At 38.8% G+C, this 21,538-nt stretch overlaps 1 protein-coding gene across 1 annotated transcript in view; it reads right to left on the reverse strand.

The window, feature by feature from the left end:
• dscama (Down syndrome cell adhesion molecule a) overlaps positions 1 to 21,538 on the reverse strand; it is a 146,878-nt gene that overhangs the window by 103,873 nt on the left and 21,467 nt on the right. The window contains exons 4-5 of the mRNA XM_047379654.1: positions 11,883 to 12,200; positions 11,578 to 11,727 (exon numbers count right to left, since the gene is read on the reverse strand). Of these exons, the coding sequence (XP_047235610.1) occupies positions 11,578 to 11,727; positions 11,883 to 12,200 (468 nt within the window). The remainder of the gene's footprint in view (positions 1 to 11,577; positions 11,728 to 11,882; positions 12,201 to 21,538) is intronic.

Below are 21,538 nucleotides of genomic sequence, written 5' to 3' on the forward strand. Positions count from 1 at the left end.
TGCTCAGTTCTGTGCCAGATTTCTCTTCAGACTTCCACAATGCATTCTCTTTACTCTGAAAAATCATCTCAACATTTACTTTTTTGAAGAAAAACTATAACTACAATTATCAGAATTTGTGCTGCATGCAAGGCTGACTGAACATTTCCATGACCAGAAAATGTCTGTGTCAACATGGAAGGGGGTGCTAGTGTGCAGTCACACGTCAGAAGAGGTGATGCCTTGATGTCCGATGACATTTAATTTCTTGCCTGTCCCTTATCATGAGAATCATTGCTGGCCTGCTTGCTATGAGTCTGCATTAAGGCCTGCTTGCTTTCTTGCTCTTCGTTTTTCTTTTGTTTACCTCCCTGCCATAAAATGCAGCGCTGACAGGGACAGAGATGGAGAGAGGCTGAGGGACACAGGGAGGGAGGAAGGCTGTGAATAGGCAGAGTGAGTGGCGTGCATGGACAGCCCCTCTGTCTCTCAAAGACACTGCAGCAGCTGTATGCATGCGATAAGAGCAGCCATTCACAGCCAAGTCCCCGTCCTCCTCCTCCTCCTACACACAAACACACACATAGCAACGCAGTCTTTTCCTTTTAAACACACAATCACATAAACACACACACGCACATCCACACAAACTAAAACACCCCTCACTCTCTCAGCAGGTTCTTCAACAGATGCTGGCTACTCCAAGCTGCCTTTGTTATCAATTGATGGAGTCACTGAAAATCAATTTGTTTTGTTTTATTTCAAAAATAAAACAAACTGAAGTCTGAGTAATCACCAGCGGATAGTCAGCAGTTGGACACACTTCAGACTGAGGGACCTTTAGCTACCCTTCAGAACCAAATGTACTACGGTACCTCATATCCCAACAGCTGGAATAGCTCACTCAAGTAAGACTTTAAAATAAAACAAAATAAAATAAAATCAAACAAAAATACAATCTTCTATAGTACCCTCAACTTCCAATTAAGTTACATTTAAATGCAAATCAATTAGAGTGCTGTTTGTAATGTCATGAGCAGCAGAAGTTGTAACATTGACATTTTTCTGTAGGAACAGAAATGGATTTTTTACAGTTTACTCTCGAGCCATTTCTTTGTAGATATCTCTATGACCTGCAAACAGAAATAGTCAACAGGTCTGTGCAAATCTTCCTGACTTTGTTTATGTTCCAACCTCCAAAAAAGGCAGTTCAAAAATAAAGATAATAATAAACACTTCAATTTCACACCACTTTCAGCCCTAAAAAATAACCTGCTTCAGTTTCTGCTGTTGGAGTTTAGCTTGAAAAAAAAATTGATCACAGCCAACCCCAACTTACCACAAGAGGATGTTTGATCTATGGTGATCTTTTTTGAACCGAGTATATAAAACAGGTAAAGATGCTGCCATTAGCTTTCCTTTAGCTGAGCATTCAAATTAATATTCATATTAGTACATCGTTCTCTTAAAACTGTTTAAAGTTTTGGTCTTCATACCATAACGACCTAATGAGGATGAAATAAGAAACACAATCAGTGTTGATGTTTTCTGAGGTGTGTCAGCACTGCATAAGTAAACACCAACATCAATGCATGCATTAATGTTAAAAGCATAAAAGGCATGTACATGATGTGCGTGTGGAATTAAAAACAACATAGAAAATCTTTTTAAAACTGCTTTATAGTTTGAATTGCTCATCCCCAACTATAACCAACAGGGAACTCTTATCATGTCTGTATTAGTTAATCAGAACCATCAAAATATCATTTTGAAGGGTTGGCTTTAGTCTAAAAAATGTACACACTGCATGTCCATAAGCAGAAATGTAATTTTTTCACAACTTTACATTTTCTCTAAACTAGACTAGACTGCAGAAATAAAACACAAACTCCAGAGCTGGAGGAATAATTAAAGGAATAATTAGGAAGACTTTCACAAGAGACAATTGTTAAGTTTGTAGCTGCTTTTCTCAGCTGTGCAACTTCCATTTTAATACGTGAAGGTGAGGCCTGCCAACTGTATCATTCCCTTTGATCAGCTGATTATGGGTTCGGCAAGATAATTTCCCAACAACTATGAGACCCGGAAAAGCACAGGAACGTATCATCACCGATGCCGTTAAAGAAGTGATGTCCTGTCACAAAATTCAAAACTTTACTCTGGTTTTGGCAGACTGACAAGCAACTGATCAGGTGTATTATTACAACTTTAACTAATGTAACTTCAGGATAGCAACACAGCTGTTGTTCGGCAGAGATAAAGTAATAATTTAATTAATAGAATAGAACAGAATAGAATAGAATAGAATACACATGATATATATTACACCTCACTTCAAAAAATTCAAACTATTCTATTAACCCACACTTCCAGTATCTTTTAAGAAAAATGATTATTTGATAGATATTCAATCCACACATTTTTTGCATTTGGCAGGAGAATATGTCTAGAAACCAGGTACATTCATGGTCAAATAGATAGAATGGAGTCCCCGGTCCATACAATCCACAGAATGTCTTAAGTGCAAATTAATCAGTGGCTCCTTCTACTATTAGCTCATGTTGCACTTATAGCTAATCTGTACTCTGGCATTGAGCCACACATGACCTGGCTCACATCCAAGTTGAGGAGCCGTGGAGGGAGCAGACATGAGCTACTCCATCGCAGCACTGAGCAGCATGGAGGAGAAGATGTGCCAAACTGCAGCAGCACAAAGGAGACCTCATTGTTTATCAAAGATTAAACAGTGTTTAGCTTCTTCCCCAACCCTCCTCCTTCTGCTGCCTGTATGTGATCCAATATGTGCGCGCACACACACAAAAACACACTCATGCCACCACCTCCAGCTCACACCCTAATTGTCTGCAGCCCCAAGAGTTTAATAAAGAACAAATTGCGGTTATTGGCGAGCAAACAGCACAGTACGGAGGTGGGAGCGCGATCACAGCAGCATTGAGGAAAAATAGAGAGAAAAGGCATCAGCCAATTTAATTAATATCTCTGTCAGTCTCAGGCTACGACTGGAGCAGCAGGATGTGTGGAGAAAAGTAATGTGGAAAGTGTACAGAGGGTCGGCAGGCTGTTACATATGCACTCATGTATTCCACCAGGAATGCTGGAGGGAGGCTTTTAAAACACTGCTAAATTGTAAAGCAGTTTAACACCCAATCGTGGTAACAAAGTCACATTTTTGAAACAACTATACCATCTGGATTTCTAAACATTTACCAGAATTCTGATCAAATTCAGAGTTCTAATCTTATTTTTAATCTCTGTAGTTTTTGATTCCTGTTTTTGTATTTATCATGCTGCTTGCACACTGCCCAGCCCCACCATTTCTAACAGTCATGTTCCCATAATCCTTTGTGGCAGCTGCAGCCAGATTTATGCACACAGGTATTGATTTTCTTCCCAGCTTTTTTTTTTTCTTCTTCAGTGCAACCCTGTACTTATCTTGCCAAGCTCTGGCCAGTGGGTGTGAGGAGACAACCAACTTGCAGCTTTGCGTAAAGATGCAGAGAATTCGAGAAGAGAAGCTCACCAACGCAACCTGGATTTATTTTGATTTATCTAACATCTAAAGCTGCTCTGCTGCACGCGTGGCCCCACCCTAAGTGCGATGCATGTGTAGTTTTTTCCGCCAATTCTCCGTTCTCTGCAGGCCACCTGACCCATTTTTCTCAGTGAATGACAATACTCTGGTCAGCTGCAGGACTCGGAATGACGAATGGTGAAGACGAACAACATCCAGCCTGTCACATATCACATTACCATCCCTGCCTGTCGACAGAGGAAGGAGAATGTAAAAGGGAGCAAGAAGGAATTAGTTATCCTTTTTCTCCCCCCCCCCTCCATATATTCTTCCACATAGGGACCAGTAAAGCCATTACACACCCTCTCCAGCCCCTAGCTCAAGGTTATGCACAGCCAATAGTGGAGCTTCCTACGTGAATTCTAAGAAAAGGGCAAAACTGACAGCAAGTGATCTGCAAAGCTTCTCTCGACAAAAGCCGGTCATTATTCCACACTACCTGTGGGCTGAGGATTACCTCCAGTCCTACTTCCTATATAAATGTTAACTGCTTGGTAACAGCAACAGCTATGAAGATAAAAACAGAATGCAAACAGCACCTTTATTTAAAACTGTATTCATACAACTACTACATGTGAATGTAATGACACAAACACTACTATTACTTGTTGTATTAGTGATGTCTGTGGTATAATTATTATTTACCTGCAGATTTGACAGTAATGCTACCTTGAGTTCCTCGTTAAATCAAGAATAGGCTCATTCTATCCCATAAAATCAGCTGCAATGAGCACAGCTGAGAGTTCATGGTCAAAAAGACATTTTCTGTATTTCCATTGGTCTATAACCAAAGCCCTGCACATACACTTGAATAAACCTGTTGGAAATTTTGTCAGCTAGTGAATAAATTGCAGATCTCCTTTATTTGTTAACAGACGATGGCTAAACACATCTTTCTTCAAGAACATCTCATGCTTGATATAGCAACACATGAAGAAAAACAGAAAGTTTCCATCTAATATCAAAATATTAAAACAGTGTAACTATGTCTGCAAGCCAGCCTGGTCATAGTAGATTGTTCGAGAATTAGAGTTGGAACTGATGGAGTCCATTCACAGTATTCATCTTGATGTCTGACATCTTAAAACTAATATTATACTAAGACCACTAACCAATCAAGTATGGTCAGTGATGCTACAGATTATATTTGGTCTGATATTCTGGTTAATGTTTAAGATTAAGGCTGCATGGTAGAACAGTTAGTAGCACTGTTGCCTTGCAAAAGGAAGGTTTGATCTGACCAGGTTCTTTCTGCAGAGTTCTTTTGAGTTTTCTTGTTCTCTTTGTGCATGCATGGGTTCTCTCCATGTACTATGAATTCATTCCACAGTCCAAAAACATACATGTTAGGTTAACTGGTCTCTATAAATTGCCCTTCTGAGTGAGTAAATTTGTGCATTGCTGTTTGTCTATCTTGCCCTGTGATGGACTGGCAACGTGTCCAGGGTGCCCAAAGCAGTCTTGCCCAAAGACTGCTGGAGATAGGCATCCACCCCCCACCCCCAAAGAGAAACTAAAAATATCCTTGTTTGTTTTCATGAATAAAGTAAAGTTAAAATCCCAAAGATTGTTTAAATACCAATATGGTCTGAATTTATAACAGCAAAATGTGTTTTTACATCTCAGATTGTGTCTTAAAGATTCTCTATTCAGTGTAAGTTAAGGTTTCATTAGTGTGGGTATTTTAGGTTTTGAACTAGAGCTGTTAAAAAGTATCCAAGACTTGCTTATTGAAGCGCCAAAGCAGATGCTAACTTTAGCATTGTTAATGGTTGACAGTTTGCCGGTCACATTTGAACAAATCATCTGCTTCTTGTTTGTCACTCCGACTCTGTTCCTTTTTTTATGTTTTACCAACAAACCCAAATACTGCCACACAAATACTTAAAAAAGTGAGGGTGGTCTCTTCAATGTTTTTGCTTCAATGAGTTTTGTTTGTCAATTGGATAAGACATTTTATAAACTGGCTTGGTCAAAATTGTGGGACAAATGAAAAACTTCTTGCTTTAATCTGCAGACAGTGTAGGCAGTGCTGAAAGCAGTTAGCCATTCCAAAGAGACTTCACGATGACGAGAAATATCATGGTCTTTGAAGATTGTGAGATCTAGTTTCACCCTTAAAAATTCAAAATTAAATTGTATCCAGAATTTCATACGTATATAGTTAACCCAAAGTTATTCATAATCCTGGCAGATTTAGGTTTAAAGAAATCTTTTTGCTGCTGTCATGGTGCGTTTTAAGGTAGGACCCAAATGCAGGATGAGTGGAGTTGATGATAGAAGTTTAATAGCAAAGATAAAATTACAATGGACCAGGTACAGGAACTCAGGCAGGTGAAAAACAACATAAACAGGTGGGAAGCAGGCACATAAAAATCCAGGCACCAGACATGGAAAGAATCAGGACTGGAACAGGGCAAAAACACAGGGTAGGTGAGGAACCAGTGGAGAACAATGCAAACCAGAAAGCTTATAAAGTGAGGGAAGTGAAGTAAGAACCAATGAACTGGGAGAGAAGCTAATCAGGAATAATATGGCACAGGTGTAGACCAGGGCTGCAGGGAGACAGAAAGAGTGACTAATTAACACAAATGAGCAAGGAGAGCATGGAGATGACCAGAATAAAAGAAAACAATGAATAGACTAAGAACATAAACAAGAACCAGATCTATCAAAATATAACTAAATGTATCTAACACCAGAACACTGAAAAAACAACAAAACTAACCAGAAGGAATCTAAAGAACCAGAAATGAACAGAAAAGCACCTGGCTGCGCAAAACGTTAAGAAACACAAATCTAACACACAGATCCTGACAGTTGCTTCTGATTAGATAGATAGATAGATAGATAGATAGATAGATAGATAGATAGATAGATAGATAGATAGATAGATAGATAGATAGATAGATAGATAGATAGATAGATAGATAGATAGATAGATAGATAGATAGATAGATAGATAGATAGATAGATAGATAGATAGATAGATAGATAGATAGATAGATAGATAGATAGATAGATAGATAGATAGATAGATAGATAGATAGATATGTGTTTCAGAAAGCTCAATGATGGAGCTAAAGGAACGTGAGGGAAGGACAAGCAGAGCAAAGAGAATCTGTGTGATGGCCGATGGCCCTTGTATTTTGCTCGTGTGCTGAATGAAAAGAAGCCTCCATGTGTGTGACGGGTGCTGAATGCAGAGCAGACAGTTTTAGGCTGAGGCAAATGACTACAAGGCCTCCTCAGTGACTGCAGCAAAGACACCCCAATCCATGCAGAGAACTAACCCTGCAGAAAAGGCACAAAGCGCAATCAGGTATAATCTACAGCATATTGATGATTTTTTTCTAAATTCTAATGAAGACATTGTGCAGATAATTGTAATGAGGCATTTGGTGCAATTTCACCTTTTTACAGGCATCAGCACCCATATATGGATAGTTAGCTTTATTTTTACTAACTAATGCTCAGTTACAGAAAAGTTATGCAGTGCTGCTTTGCCAGTGTGCACTGACTCAATGCAGTTTTCATCTTAAATTTAAATTCTTCTTTTAAATGGACAAATGGGACAAGTGATTCTTCTGTTAGTCTGCCCTGCAACTATGGGGTAAGAACGCTGTCACAAACAATGTGTATGTAAAGACGGAAATGTGTGCATATTAGTCTATAGTTGTGCGTGAGTAAAATCCAAAAGAGGTATTGTATATTTTCTCTATAAGAATACAAAATAAAATGTTACAGCTTCAAGAAATTACAAACACAAAGTTCAAGTTTACAGTTGTGGTTTAATCTTTATGAATACAATATGCTATAAAAGTTGGTGAATCCAATTTCTTTTCTATGAGAATACGAATTTACATCAGCGACTTGTGGAGCACAGAGTTGGTCGATTCGCGTTGCGCATGCGCTGTCACACTCCTCACCGCCAGTAACATAGTGCCGGAATGGGAGGTAATTCAGTCTAAAAGGAATATTAGGAACAGAGGGGAGATAGGGGGGAAATCAAGAGTATTATAAATAAAGCATTGTTCTTATTTTTATGAAATACAAAACTAAAACATAGAATATAGTGGGTGGAGTTATACAATGATGTACAGTAGGCGGCGGTATGCACCTCTGAATTTGTTGCGAACCGCCAACAGAAGAAGAAGAAGCAGCACTAGCGCCAAGATGACGGACCAAGACAATACGGTACAAAGCCAGGTAATGTTAAAAAGTTTGTACATGTCTTAATGTCTTTAATATATGCTCTTGGTCCGTCATCTTGGCCCTAGTGCTGCTGCGTCTTCTTCTTCTTCTTCTGCTGGCGGTACGCAACAAATTCTGAGGTGCATACCACCACCTAGTGTACATTATTGTATAACTCCACCGACTATATTCTATGTTTTAGTTTTGTATTTCATAAAAATAAGAACAATGCTTTATTTATATTACTCTTGATTTCCCCCCTATCTCCCCTCTGTTCCTAATATTCCTTTTAGACTGAATTATCTCCCATTCTGGCACTACGTTTACTGGCGGTGAGGAGTGTGACAGCGCATGTGCAACGCGAATCGACTAACTATGGCCCTGTCCCAATACCCACACTACACCTACGCCCCTCTATGAAGTGTTTACTTTGTACAAGTGCATGTAAGGGTTGAAGTGCGCAGGTTACAAGCGTGCAAAATTGGAGAACTGGGACAGTAGGGGTTATGTCATCGACTTGCACCTCTGCACCGTAACTGCAACATCATAAAGGGCAGGAACCAGCGCTGTTTTCACAGTCTTGTTGCTAAAAAAACTATTTAAAACTGCAACAAGCAATTGTTTTGAGGAGAAGAAAGTGCAGGAAGCGACGGAAGCTTATACACCAGACTCTCGCCGCTCCAGTGTTTGTTTGAAAGGTAACTTCAGTGTTCTGGCCTACTGACTACCCAGACTCACTCTGAACCCAGTGATATCTTACAATGTTGAGCCTGGAAAACCAGTTGGCTTGCTGTCTAAAGTTTACGCAGTTCTTATTATTCTGATTTGATGGCTGGTTACATTGACGGTTGTGATTGGTGAATTGTGGGTATACTTCGGCGAAGTCCGCTTCGATGCGGGCTTCGCCAAAGGGCGGATGTGGGGCACAAAGGGGGCGGGGCTAAGGACCACTCTGGAGAATTGGGACACACTACGCACTCGAACCCATCAACGGGAACGCGCAATTCAGGGACACAAGGGTGGAAGTGCAAGTATTGGGACAGGGCCTCTGTGCTCCACTAGCCTGAGATCACGTGACACCAAGTCACTGATGTAAATTCGTATTCTCATAGAAAAGAAATCGGATTCACAAACTGTTATAGCATATTGTATTCATAAAGCATAAACCACAACTGTAGACTTGAACTTTGTGTTTGTAATTTCTTGAAGCTGTAACATTTTAGTCTGTATTCTTATAGAGAAAATATACAATACCTCTTTTGGATTTTACTTATGCACAACTATTGACTAATATGCACACATTTCCGTCTTTACATACACATTGTTTTTGACAGTGTTCTTACCCCATATACAACAGCTCAAAAATGTTCAGTCCAGTGAGACCGACAGTAAGAATGTCTAACCAGCGCAGCATTCTCGGCTGTTCTTTTAAAGTGAAAAATCAAAGTCAATTATTCATGCCAGAGACAGAAAAGCTTTATTTCTCAAAGCTTTTTTGTCTTTCTCAAAGTGTTGATACGATTTTAAATAATTGAATTGTAAAATGCTCTTGGCTGGTCTTCAGGTTGAGGAGTTGAGCCATCTTATGTTGAACTGTCACTCACACACACACACACACACACACATATAGGAAGGGCACTTAAAAACAGTGTACCAGAGGATGAGGGGAATGGACGGTGCGTCGTAGGGTGCGTGCATTGAGACGTGAATAAAGACCACTTGCTCATGGATTCATAGGCTTCTGTCATCCATTATTTAGCATGCAGAAGAGCAGTGGATTGCTGGCTGGGTGATTTTTCTGACAGCGTTTACATGACTGATGTCTCCAGATAGGAGGATTTTTACTGATCGAGATAAGCACCTTGTCATAATTTGCAGAAACGTTCTCTGTTAAATTAACAAGCAACAAAGGTTTTAGATTTTCAAACTGTCAACAATTCCCATTTTTGGTTTCTATTAGCCATGGGCTGGTGCGACATTCTCGCAATAAGACAACCTTGAGTAAAAACACCACCGTTTCAAGATTTCACAGTTTTTACACAAATATTTAAAGAATGTTCTTCCTTTTTGGTGTGTTTTTGATAGAGTAAAGCTGCCATCATTCTATATCCTACCTTGCCATGTATGGTGGCTTTTTGAAAAACATGTGGGTCCAACTGTTAGACAATGAAAAAAGATTTTGTGGAACATCTTGTTGTGTCACATCGTCCAAATATGTGTGTCACTTTTGATGCTTTCATGTTTTGCATAGTGCATGTATAGTGGGATCACTTGTGTGGAATTCATGGGGATGTGTTGCATTATCATGAACTACATTACTTCTCCAGGACATTAATTAATTGTTTTTTCCAGTGCGAGCCTGAATTGTGTTGTAAACAAACTTAATGCTACACAGGTAAATGCATAGGAAGGGCATTATATGTCTTCCAACACCATTGAAATGAAAGGCTGTTATGCAATAGTTTGCTAGGGGTACAACAATGGATATATCCCAAACTGATATTAGCTAGTGATTTTTTTTCATTTGTCCCAGTCAATGTTCATCATTCAACAAACACATAATTTTTAGCTTGTCGGCTGTAACTTTAAGATGTTACCTGAATGAAAGTCATTGATGGGACCCCATTGTTTCCAACCATGAGTGTCCCTGTTATGCTTGACCAGAAAGATTCCAAAACAATCCAACTTGACATCCCTTTAGGCAATAAGAAATTGCAGTATTCTTTTTTCAGTCAATTTACTGGCAGTGAGCAGCGACAAATGGGGGAGGGGGAACACTCTTACCCCATCTGTACTATATACAGCCAGAGGAAACTCTAATCACTTAGGCACATCCAATTAAAAGGCCTTAAAACTATTGGTCGGTATGACAGAAAACTGTTTTGATTTGTGGTTTAGAAAATCAACAATTTATTTTAAACCTTGGCATACCGTAATACCAATAAACAACTTGCGCCTAGTTCTTATCACATTTGCAACCAAATTACAAGTGAGCTGGCAGTGTTGTGACAAGATTAGACTCTGCACCACCAAACCTATTGCAGTTAGACAACCAACAGTTCAGGGACATCTCAAAACATGCTAGTAGAAAAATCAATTTGTGTACAATTAAGAGATTGATATAGATTTCAGCATGGCCAATTGTGCCTTTATTGGACAAATGTGAAACGTCAACAAAAAAAAAAAAGGGATAGCAATGGCTAGGCAGCACTTGCCCTCCATCCAAAAGCAAAATGACATTAGCACTCGTCTATTGAGTTTGCTAAATGTCCCACATAAAGTGAATTTTCCCTCAGGGCTGGGAAACAATCACAAAGAAGAGCGTTCCATTTAAGTGATTTGAATGATTGGCACGCTGCAATGCATCCTATCAGCCAGAGAAATGGGTCAATACACTGAGACTAAGTGACACGGCTGGCAGCATACACTCTCGTGGAAGACCCAGCAAAAGGAGGACGAGCAGGACCCCACCGCCATTCGGTCAGACAGCTGTAGGAAAACAGACATGCCTGCAATGGCACACAGCATGACTCATGGTAGTTGGTACAGAGCAGGCCTCAGTCAGATAAACTCCTTATGTTTAAGACCACAGTGCGAACATGGTCAACAGTAGCACTGTTATTTTAGGAGAATTTCTCAAAAACTAAAGCCAAATATCAATATCAGAAAACACAAGTGGTCCATGCCTGGTCCAAGCAGCATGCAATCTGATCATACTTCACCAGGCTTTCCTGACAGCATGTGTACCATTTTTCAGGGTGTCATAAGCTGTTGCATTGGTTATCATAGAACAAAGAGATGTAATGCCTTACTTTCAGCATTGATTGACATTGTGTCTTTCTCCCAGGACACAACAGTGATGTAGGCCTCCACCGAGGCAGGGATAATGCACTTGAAGACCGCCACATTGCCTCTCATGGCTTTCTGGTCCTCCACCCGGACAGTGTACGGCTCTCGTAGGACTACAGGCAGAGAACAGAGGGGTGTGCAGTGTTTAAGTTGGAAAACGACTTACGTAGAGATCAGATAAACAACCTCTCTTACTGCATGTTAATTTCCAGGGCTACAACAAATTAATCAGTAGCAGAGTCATTCAAGAGGAAGGGAAAAAACTGACCAGCCTTGATGTGGACATCTTGGCTCCTGATTCTCCCTGAGGGGTTCTCCGTTGTGCAATAGTAAGTGTTGTCATGGATGAGTTTGCTGAAGCTGGAAGGGGGGATGTGGAAGATCTGAAGGGTGCCATTGGGGTGCACATGGCGGATCCCTGGCACGTCGTAGATCTCCTCGCCGGTGGCCAGATACCAGCGAAGTGAGACGGGGGGCACGCCTGCAGCGGGACAGGGCACCAACGTCCCTGTGGTGCTGGCAAACACTACCTCTTGCACAGATGCATTGACAAAATATAAGCTGGAACGTAGATCTTCACAGAAAACTGTAAAGAGAAAAAAAAAAACAAGATTACAAATTGTAAGAAAGCAAAATTTTAACTTTGTTCAATGGACCTAAAAATTTTTGTGCTACCTGCAGTGGAAGGAGGCTGCAGGAGTGGTTATTGCAGCAAAGCTTAAGGACAAAGGCATCGTATTAAAAAATAATAACAATAAATATGGCATACTGTTGTGTAGAAATCACACTTTTGCAGCCATCCCCTTCCTCTTAAAATGATCTGTGTGGTAAAAAACAGTAAAGCTAAAATGACTGATGAATGTACCTTAATAGTGTAGTCATCTGAGCAAAAATGATCACAAATGCTTTATTGAAGAAAACAAATGCACGTTTTCTCAGTTTTAGATTTGTACAATATTTTCAACTCTTCCATCAACTAGAATCTAATGGGATCTTCAGCAGAGCTCTGACTATTCAGGCTTTACATTACAAACATGGAAGATCACTGTCATCAATCACAGTGAACAGTTCATTTAAACAGTATTCAGCAAAAGCTCTAATTTCTGTAGCAGTCAATGTAATGTGATACACTTCTGAATACGCTGGACAACACACATTGTCAGCATGAAGCCAGGGCCTGCATCAGATTTGTATGATATTATTGACAGGGTTTGACAGATCTGCAATTAAATATACTTCTACTACACTTTTAGCACAAATGTCCATGGCCCACCTTTGAAATAACATTGGCCACCCCAGTGGCCATCCCAAATGTGGTAAGCTGTTGGTTTACCAAATTAAGCTAAGTTGTCCATGCATCAGCGAACTTGGCTTTTCTGATTACCAGTGAATGCAACAAACGATAGTTAGGGTTTGCCCTGCTTATATAATGTTTCAATTTACTTGTTTATGCTTGTAGTGTAATGAATCACTGTTCTGTCTCTTTAAATTATCGTTGTTTGAGCTGTCGGCCCGGTAATCTGTTTCAGGCATGGTTCATCATGCACTGCAGAGGGCTGCAGCAGGTCCCGATCCAGCTTGTGAGTTGAAGTAATCTGTTTAGCCTTTTCTGTCTGATGAAAGTCCGATGGTGTCTGTCAGTAATGTTGCTGGGTCTAAAATGTTCACTTTGAAATGGATGCAAACCACCTATATGTACACAACTTTTTTGCACCTTGCATCCATGCATTCCACGTGTGAGAGACCCAATGTTTACATGTTTGCAGGGGTTTTGCACCCTCGACAAGCGAAGCCAGGTATGCCATGTTATAGATTTATATTGCTCTTAATTTTACATGTAAGGAAGTTTGAATGTTATTCTATACAAAAGTGTTTGACTTTATGACTTTAAATGTAATGTGGCACACATTATCTGGTTTATTTACCTTTATTGTGAGTTTTATGACAGAATGTTTGACAATGTTAATGCATTCAGTTATGTTTAGAACCTTGTTTATGAAACACTATATGAGCATCCATTTACATTTATTTTGTAGTTTTCACAGTGCTGGAATGTACTGTGGAGATACAAGGATTATCCTGGATGCTCTAAGAAGGAGAAAAAAACATCTGCACCCATCAGGATATCAAGGGCTGCTATATGCAGGCGTTGAAACTTCTAAAGCTCATTTCAAGTTAGTCTGAAACATAAATTAGTAAAACTAAAACAAAAGACAAATGGTTTATGATATGTTTTTTTTTTTTTTTTGTAGTTTCCATTATATAGTACTTATCACAGCATTTTTCGAAGTCAGGGATTGGTTTTGATTTTTGTGTGCCACCCCAAGATTCAGGTTCAGAGTCAGATGATCCTCTATAATTTGCTGTCACTTATACATTTCTTGAATCAGTTAGATCTTTTAAATTCACAAATTTGTAATAAATTCTCATAATCCCCACAACTAACACAACAGAGAAAATTTAAATATAATTGTATTTGCTTGCACAGACTATAAGGTGATCAAAAAGAAATCAATTTGAGTTAGGAAAACATGTGGGCTCGAAACTATAGCAGAGAGACAAAACATCTAACGTCCTTTTAACATTTAAATTTACACAAAAATAATGAATAAAAGTTAATTGATGAACTATTGTAACCTTAATGTTTGCTTAACACACAAGTTTTTTGTGCTCACTAATTTAATCATGGAGCCTGGAAAGTCACAGGTTCCAATGTGTTCATGCAAGTCTGGACCAAAAACAGTCAGTGCATTCAAAAGGGCAGATAGCAGCACATCTGATGCTATACATGTAATATTGTAAAAGCAGGATGTATTATTGCAGTTGGTTAACATGGAATTATTTTTTGTTTTGTATAGAAATCTGGTTATTTTTCATTATGGATCAGTTTTCTGTTTGTTTTGGTTTATATTTACTGTAGAAAGCAACATCAGCACTTATTTGCAGATCATTTTGAGGTTCATTCCGTCTTGCTGGTTGTTCTTGCAAACAAAAACACATTTTAAAATAATTAGATAATCTCAAAATACACATTGCTCTGATTGAATTACATATTTGGTTAAATGACTAATTTAAGACTCAGAATTAAAAGGTTAGGACTTCGACTTGACTTGAGACATGGGTGGAAAGACTTTAGACTTACTTGTGACTTGTCAGACAGTAACTTGGTTCCAACTCTGCAACTTTCACCATTAAATAAGATCTTGTATTTAAAAAAGATAAGGTTCTTTTTTGTTATAGAGTATATCTAGATGCTATATAAATACTGAATAATCATTAAATGATCAATAAACAAATACAGTAAGAACTTTAGGTGTTATGTCAAATCTCCTGTTTTCATGACCCTGACCCAACCTAAATCTAAGTAGCACCTGTACATAGTGTACACCGATTTCTCTTGTCTTTTCATATTGTATTCTTTATTATCCTGGACTAGACATAGACCACCAATGGATATCAAGGTTTAATAAAACTACAGTTTTTGATTCTGTTGCTAAAGTATTTTCATTTAGATGCCAGTTGACTTACTAGAAACAAGACTTTGTCTACACACTTACTATGAGCACCAACAGGGACCAAACAACCCTCAGTTAAAGGGTGGCGGCATACATAAAGCAGATTTAAAAAAACCACACAGGTCAGAAGGAGCAGAGGAAAAACAGAAGTTATACTTGTTTTGTTAGAAAGAAGACGTGGGTGTTGTTCAGCTCAGTGACCACGGAAATGCACTGATTTGCTGGTAAGAAATCACTTTATTATTTATTTTCTTTTTAGCTCTTTTGTTCCTTTTTTCTGAGTAGACAGTTTACAAACCAGCAAAATATCATCTCCTGAATCCACAGCAACCATTGTTATTTTTGTTTGGCTCGGGTGGTTGCAACATCTTTAGTTCCTTTCAGTGTATCCATCTGTTCCATGATCTCCACCTGTTTTTTACACTGATAAACTAAAAGAACTCAACATGGTAAGTTAAAGTCGACCCACCAATATCAACCCACTGATTCATCTTGGGAGGTAGTAATAAACCAATAACAACTATAACCTGAAAAGGGTAATACATAATTGCAGAAACCAGCAGAAACATCATATGACCCTCCAGTTCCTGGCTGATCTGAGAAATGTGTTGATCAAAAGAATTTGATGAAGATAGCATACTGAGGATGGCACACAACAACTTTACTTTTCCTTAATGGATTTGAACAGCAGTGCATGTACATCACAACACAAAGTTGAGCCCTGGGGAAATTCCATACAGGTTAACGCTGAGTTGTAAGCTACACCCCTTTTATTACAAAATCCTTGCTACATGATTTAAAAGTTCCCATGGCCCATGATCGACAAATCGCCTTTTATGATGTGAAAAGACAATTTGATCTATAATGAGAGCTTTAGTCAGTGACTTAGATTAACCCAGATCCATGAAATGAACAAAATTTGCCAACTCTTTGGAAGAAAAACCAGTTTATCCAGAAAAAAACCTAAGCCAGCATTTAGAAAATTCTTGCTGTAAACAGTGCTAACTACTGCTCCACCAAGCCACAAAAACCAGTGGATAATAAATTAATAATAGGATGCTGATAAAGTGGTGTAAAAACTTCTTAACTACGTTTAACTTTCCCAATTCACCAATGAGTTTACTTTCAGTTACCTTTAAGTTTTATGCTATCTACAGAATCTGGAATGTTAGCAATTTGAGTGTTTATCATAATGTTTTTATAATGTCATACTGTAAATATTTTTAACCAAAAAACCAGACCTACGGTGGCACAATACACCACAAACTGAAGATTTAAAGCACAAGAACTCAGTCCAGCTCCTATAGCCTAATTGTATCTCAGGTCTAATTAGCAGTTCATAATGATCACAAAACCAGTAATCAAAGAAACTGTTAAACCCTACACTGTACTAAAACACTACATTAAGTAATTTGTTTACTTAAGTGCAATAAAACTTTACTCCATGATTCAGTCACAGCAACTACACTATGTAACTTATATAGAGTCACTTCAAAATCTAAAGAAAGATATGAGTCTAATAAATTGTAAAGGGACGTTGCTGACGTAGACATCTGTGTTGTCCCGTCTTTAAAGGAATCCAGTGTTCTAGCCATAAACATGAGATCATGTTCCAGAGTTTACACTGTGAAACAGTAATTCATTATTTAAACTCTGCCTCAGTTACATTTAACAGAAAATGTGAGCTATAGATGAAGTTTGACTGATATTACAACATTTTATGGTTGAAAAAAAAAAAACTGTACTAATTTAAAATGAGGCTGCACGGTGGCGCAGTTTGTAGCACTGTTGCCTTGCAGCAAGAAGGTCCTGGGTTCAATTCCCGGCCTGGGGTCTTTCTGCATGGAGTTTGCATGTTCTCCCCGTGCATGTGTGGGTTCTCACCGGGTACTCTGGCTTCCTCCCACAGTCCAAAGACATGCCTGTTAGGTTAATTGGTCACTCTAAATTGACCTTAGGTGTATGAATGAGTGTGTGCATGGTTGTTTGTGTGTTGCCCTGCGATGGACTGGCGATCTGTCCAGGGTGTACCCTGCCTCTCGCCCATAGACTGCTGGAGATAGGCACCAGCTCCCCCCGCAACCCACTATGGAATAAGCGGTAGAAAATGACTGACTGACTGACTGAATTTAAAATGCTAAGCAATCTCTCAGATAGACTCCATCGAGCAGTTCCTGCTTACTGAAAAAATACTACCTACCTAAAAGGTGCTTTTCCTGAGGTATATTTCTGCAGCAGTAATCTGTTTTTATCCTGGCAAATGCAGTGAAAGTCCATGGGGTCATAATGGTCCCAAAAAACTACCCTGGTTCCAGGAAACGTTTCCTGTAGTAGAAACATGCCTTAACAGAAAAATCTGTGAAAAACGCATAATGTGGGAAACTTATAATTTAGAGTCAAAGCTGAAAATGATGTGAGCAATTGGATATACTACACACTAGATGTTAGTAATTCAATTTTTATGCCATCTGCTGAGCAGCTACAAACTACATTACATCTTTTAAGATTCAAATTATGACTACATTGCATGGTCTGTGATAGGAGCAGCCTTGTAAAGCTGTTGCATAAACCACCTGTGTCACTAACCTACTGTAAATATTTCTGGGACCGTTGCAGTATACCACAGCCGCCACTCTCCGCTAATGTGGGATCCCTCCTCCTGTCGCGAGCCTGCTTGCCTGGCTGTGCGACAGCTGCCAATCCCTCCTCCCCCGAGACCACACATTTTAGCGCTTCATAAATTCCTAATGAGCATTCTCAAGTCACCAGCCACTTCCACCTACTGGTCGTTCAACCTGTTACAACAAACAAACACAACGATGTACACATGTTTCTGCACATTTGTAGCTAGACTCACTTCACACATGCAGTGCCCAGAGGGGCAGGCCTGAAGGTGTTGAAGGAACGTCTGTAGATGTCAACAGATACAAGACTGTACTCTCTTATCCAAAAGGTGTCAGACGAAGGCAAAGGAGTTGAAAGGCAATCATAGTCTAAAGTTTTATATAGTCAGTCATCATGGGAATGATTAGTACATTCATTTAGGACTTTTAATGATTTATTTGTATCGTTCTTTTTCCAGAGTGGTGATACTATATACAACATCGATTACTTTTCAAAATAAGAGTTTTAGAATTTATTGGGAATATTCTCTAATCCACACAGGATCAGAATTATATATACAGGCTCAAATACATGCCCACAACAGACTCATATTTGGTTAAATGTTGTCAAGCTATCCAACCACATGCTTTTTGAAGCCGTCGACAGGTTTCGGTCATAATTCTATTTGCACATTTGACCATTTGTTTGGAAGAATTGTTTAAAGTTAATTTAAAATGTTTTACTGACACTGATGGGTTTGAATTTAATCCAGATATTTTTGATAAGTGGAATGTTAGATGTCTAGGAAGGCCAAGACAGGTCACGAGCCCATCCCAGGGCAACATAGAGACACACAGGACAAACTGCCATGCAACAGTTATGTTTTGGGACAGTCAGAGGAAGCTGGAGTTGAAAAGTGCTTTATCTATTCTACAGCCAATTTTGGACATTGTTCTGTTAATACACCCTTCTGAGTCTAAGTTTAATGGTCTGGCTGCTGATTTAAGGTGTCCCTCTTTTTAATCTCTGTCAACTTTGTGCCATGTACTGATAACAATGGCAGGGAAACAGCCCCACAGCATCACCATGCATGTTCTTAAGTTGTAAATCCTGAGTTTGATTTCTCCAAGCATACTTTGCATCATTGTGGCGAAATATCTCAATCTTTGTCTGATCCATTGCTGATTCTTGCAAGAATGGGGCCCTGGGCAAGCTTCTTCTTCTGCTCCCATTGCCTCACTCATGACCAATTTCACATCCACTCCCCTGACGAGGTTTATTCTCTGAACTTTTAACTATGTAACTTAATAAATTAACTAATTGTAATAATTAAGTTAACTTTGCAAGTTGTCAACCTATTAAATTCCTTAAAGAATGATGAAATAGCAATAAATCTGAATCTGTAATAACATTTTCAGCTTTATAAGCCAGCAGCAGGGTACAGCATTATTTTCCCTACTGTGCACAACACACTATTTTCTGTTTAAGTAACATCCAAAATAAGCTACAGAAAAGATTTTTGGGTCCAGCTGACTGAGGTCTTTTTTTTTATATTAGTGCTCTTGGTGCCCTCCACGGCAAGCCACCCTTGGTAGTGAGCCATATTGCCCTAATTTCAGTTGAACTCTATAGTGTAGGTTTTAGAGCAGGGGCTTGCTTTCTTGCTTGGCACCCTCTTAGTCAATGACAATGGATGAAACATCTTTAACTTTAATTATCTATAATTGTTTCAATTGATAATTTTGGAATCCTTAATCAAACGTATTCTAAAATATCTTCACAACTTGTGTAAATCTTAAGCTGTCCTTTTAAGATAAATGTTAGGTTCCCCTTCCCTTCACAGAGTTCCTTCGACATTCCTATTGTTTTACACATTACTCAGTCCAATAAGTGGTGTCAATCAAATCATTTTTATGAGAACCGGGAGAAACTACAAACAGCAGACCATTATGAGTACTGATGAGAAGTCAATAAGCCTTGGCCGGGTTATGTTACAGACTACGTGGAATCTTCAGCACTATTGTAGTCATATTCAATAAATTAGAATATGCTTTCCGATGAGGGTCGTTTGTCAGATTAAAAGCACCTTTTAAAAAAAAAAAAACCATTATGCAGGTATTACACATACTTTTCATTAAACCCACATTTCTTTATCAATATGTTTTTTTTATTTTAATATTCTAATCCTAAATGTCAGGTTTTAATTAGCTATAAGTGGAAAATCATCATAATAAACAGAAATAAAGCCCTGAAAATGAACATGACTGTATACTTTAAGTACGGTAAAACCTTTTGACCCTGTGTGGATAAGAGAAAATCCACAGAATCTAAGTTTGTGCACCCAGTTCTTGTTGGAAAATTCATTGCAGTTATATGTTGCTGAATAATTTCAACCTGGAGAAATACATATGACTATGACAAGTGAATGGAAACCTCTGACCAGAACTGTATATGCTTTCAAGAATTGTTCAGAGGAAGATCCCATTGATATAATTCTTCCAGTAGATGAGTTCATGTGGTTGTACTGAGAGAGACAAATACTTTATCTGACTTCTAGCATAAACCGGGTACAAGCATAAAAAACCACAAGCAATTAAGGCAAAATAAGAGACGCAAGCATAATAAACATCACTCTCACCCTGCAGTGATGCACGGGGGCCCTCTCAGTTGTTAATTTACGGCCTTGTAATCATGCAGAGTAACAGCTTGTCATGGGTTTTCTCAAGTAGGAAAATCTGCCATCAAGATGATCATAAAATCACAGCATCTGTTATGAATAGCAGGGAGCTTCTGTGTATAACTGTTTCAGTATTGGCTCTCATCCTCTGCCCATATTTCTGGTAATGATTACCTAATACCGCTGAGTCCTTATGGCCCCAATGATAACAAACAACACTGTCTATTACTGGGACAATGCTCGGTTTAGTGCAGCTTCAAGTAATACATACAATGGACTCCATAGGGTACTTTATGGGCAAAATATTTTAAAGGCAAAGTAAGGAAAAATGATTCAGAATTGTAATTTGTCACACATATTAATTTCTGAGTTAAAATAGTAAAGAAACATTATGCAAAACAGCATTTTGTGCAAGAAAAATGTACAGTTTAAAAGACTCCAAATACTTCCAGTTTCATATCTGGATCACAAGTTTAGAATAACAATAGTCTTAAATCTGTTGGATCTGTTTAGAGTGCATCTCTTCACAATAGAATAATATATTCACATTTATCCACCTTCCCAGTAAAATAGCATTTGGCTGTAATCATCCATCAGAGAAACTGTATTCTAAATGAGAACAAGCAGCCATTAGGTGGCCTATGGTCCCAGCATGTTTAAAGAGTGACTGAGTGATGAGGAGAGGAGAGCCTGCCTCATAACTGCTTTTGTCTCAATAAAATGATTTGCAGCAACTCATAAAAAAGGAAGGAGGCCGGCCACCTCTGCCACCACCATCAGGTTTTTATGGGTGGCTAATCTGTAAAGATGGTAACAACTGATGGGAGGCAAAACCCACCCAGATCCCAACAATTCAAAAGGAGTCATTGGTAGTGCATTTATTTTTTTGTGCAGTACCAAGAAATATAGTAAGTGTAGGGGTTGAGAACGGGAGAGACGGAAAGCACTCAGAATGGAACATGTAGGTCAGAAATAAAAGTCCATATAGAAAATAAGAAAATACTGGGAATGAGTTGTTGTTAAAGATGCTTATTTTCTTATTTTTCCATGTATGTTGGCACATGGTAAATTGGTCTAAATGTGAAAAAACTGACCTAAATATGAAGAAAACAGCACATTTTGTGAAAC

The sequence above is a fragment of the Girardinichthys multiradiatus genome, chromosome 11 (genome assembly GCF_021462225.1).
Source record: "Girardinichthys multiradiatus isolate DD_20200921_A chromosome 11, DD_fGirMul_XY1, whole genome shotgun sequence".
Taxonomy (NCBI): Eukaryota; Metazoa; Chordata; class Actinopteri; order Cyprinodontiformes; family Goodeidae; genus Girardinichthys; species Girardinichthys multiradiatus.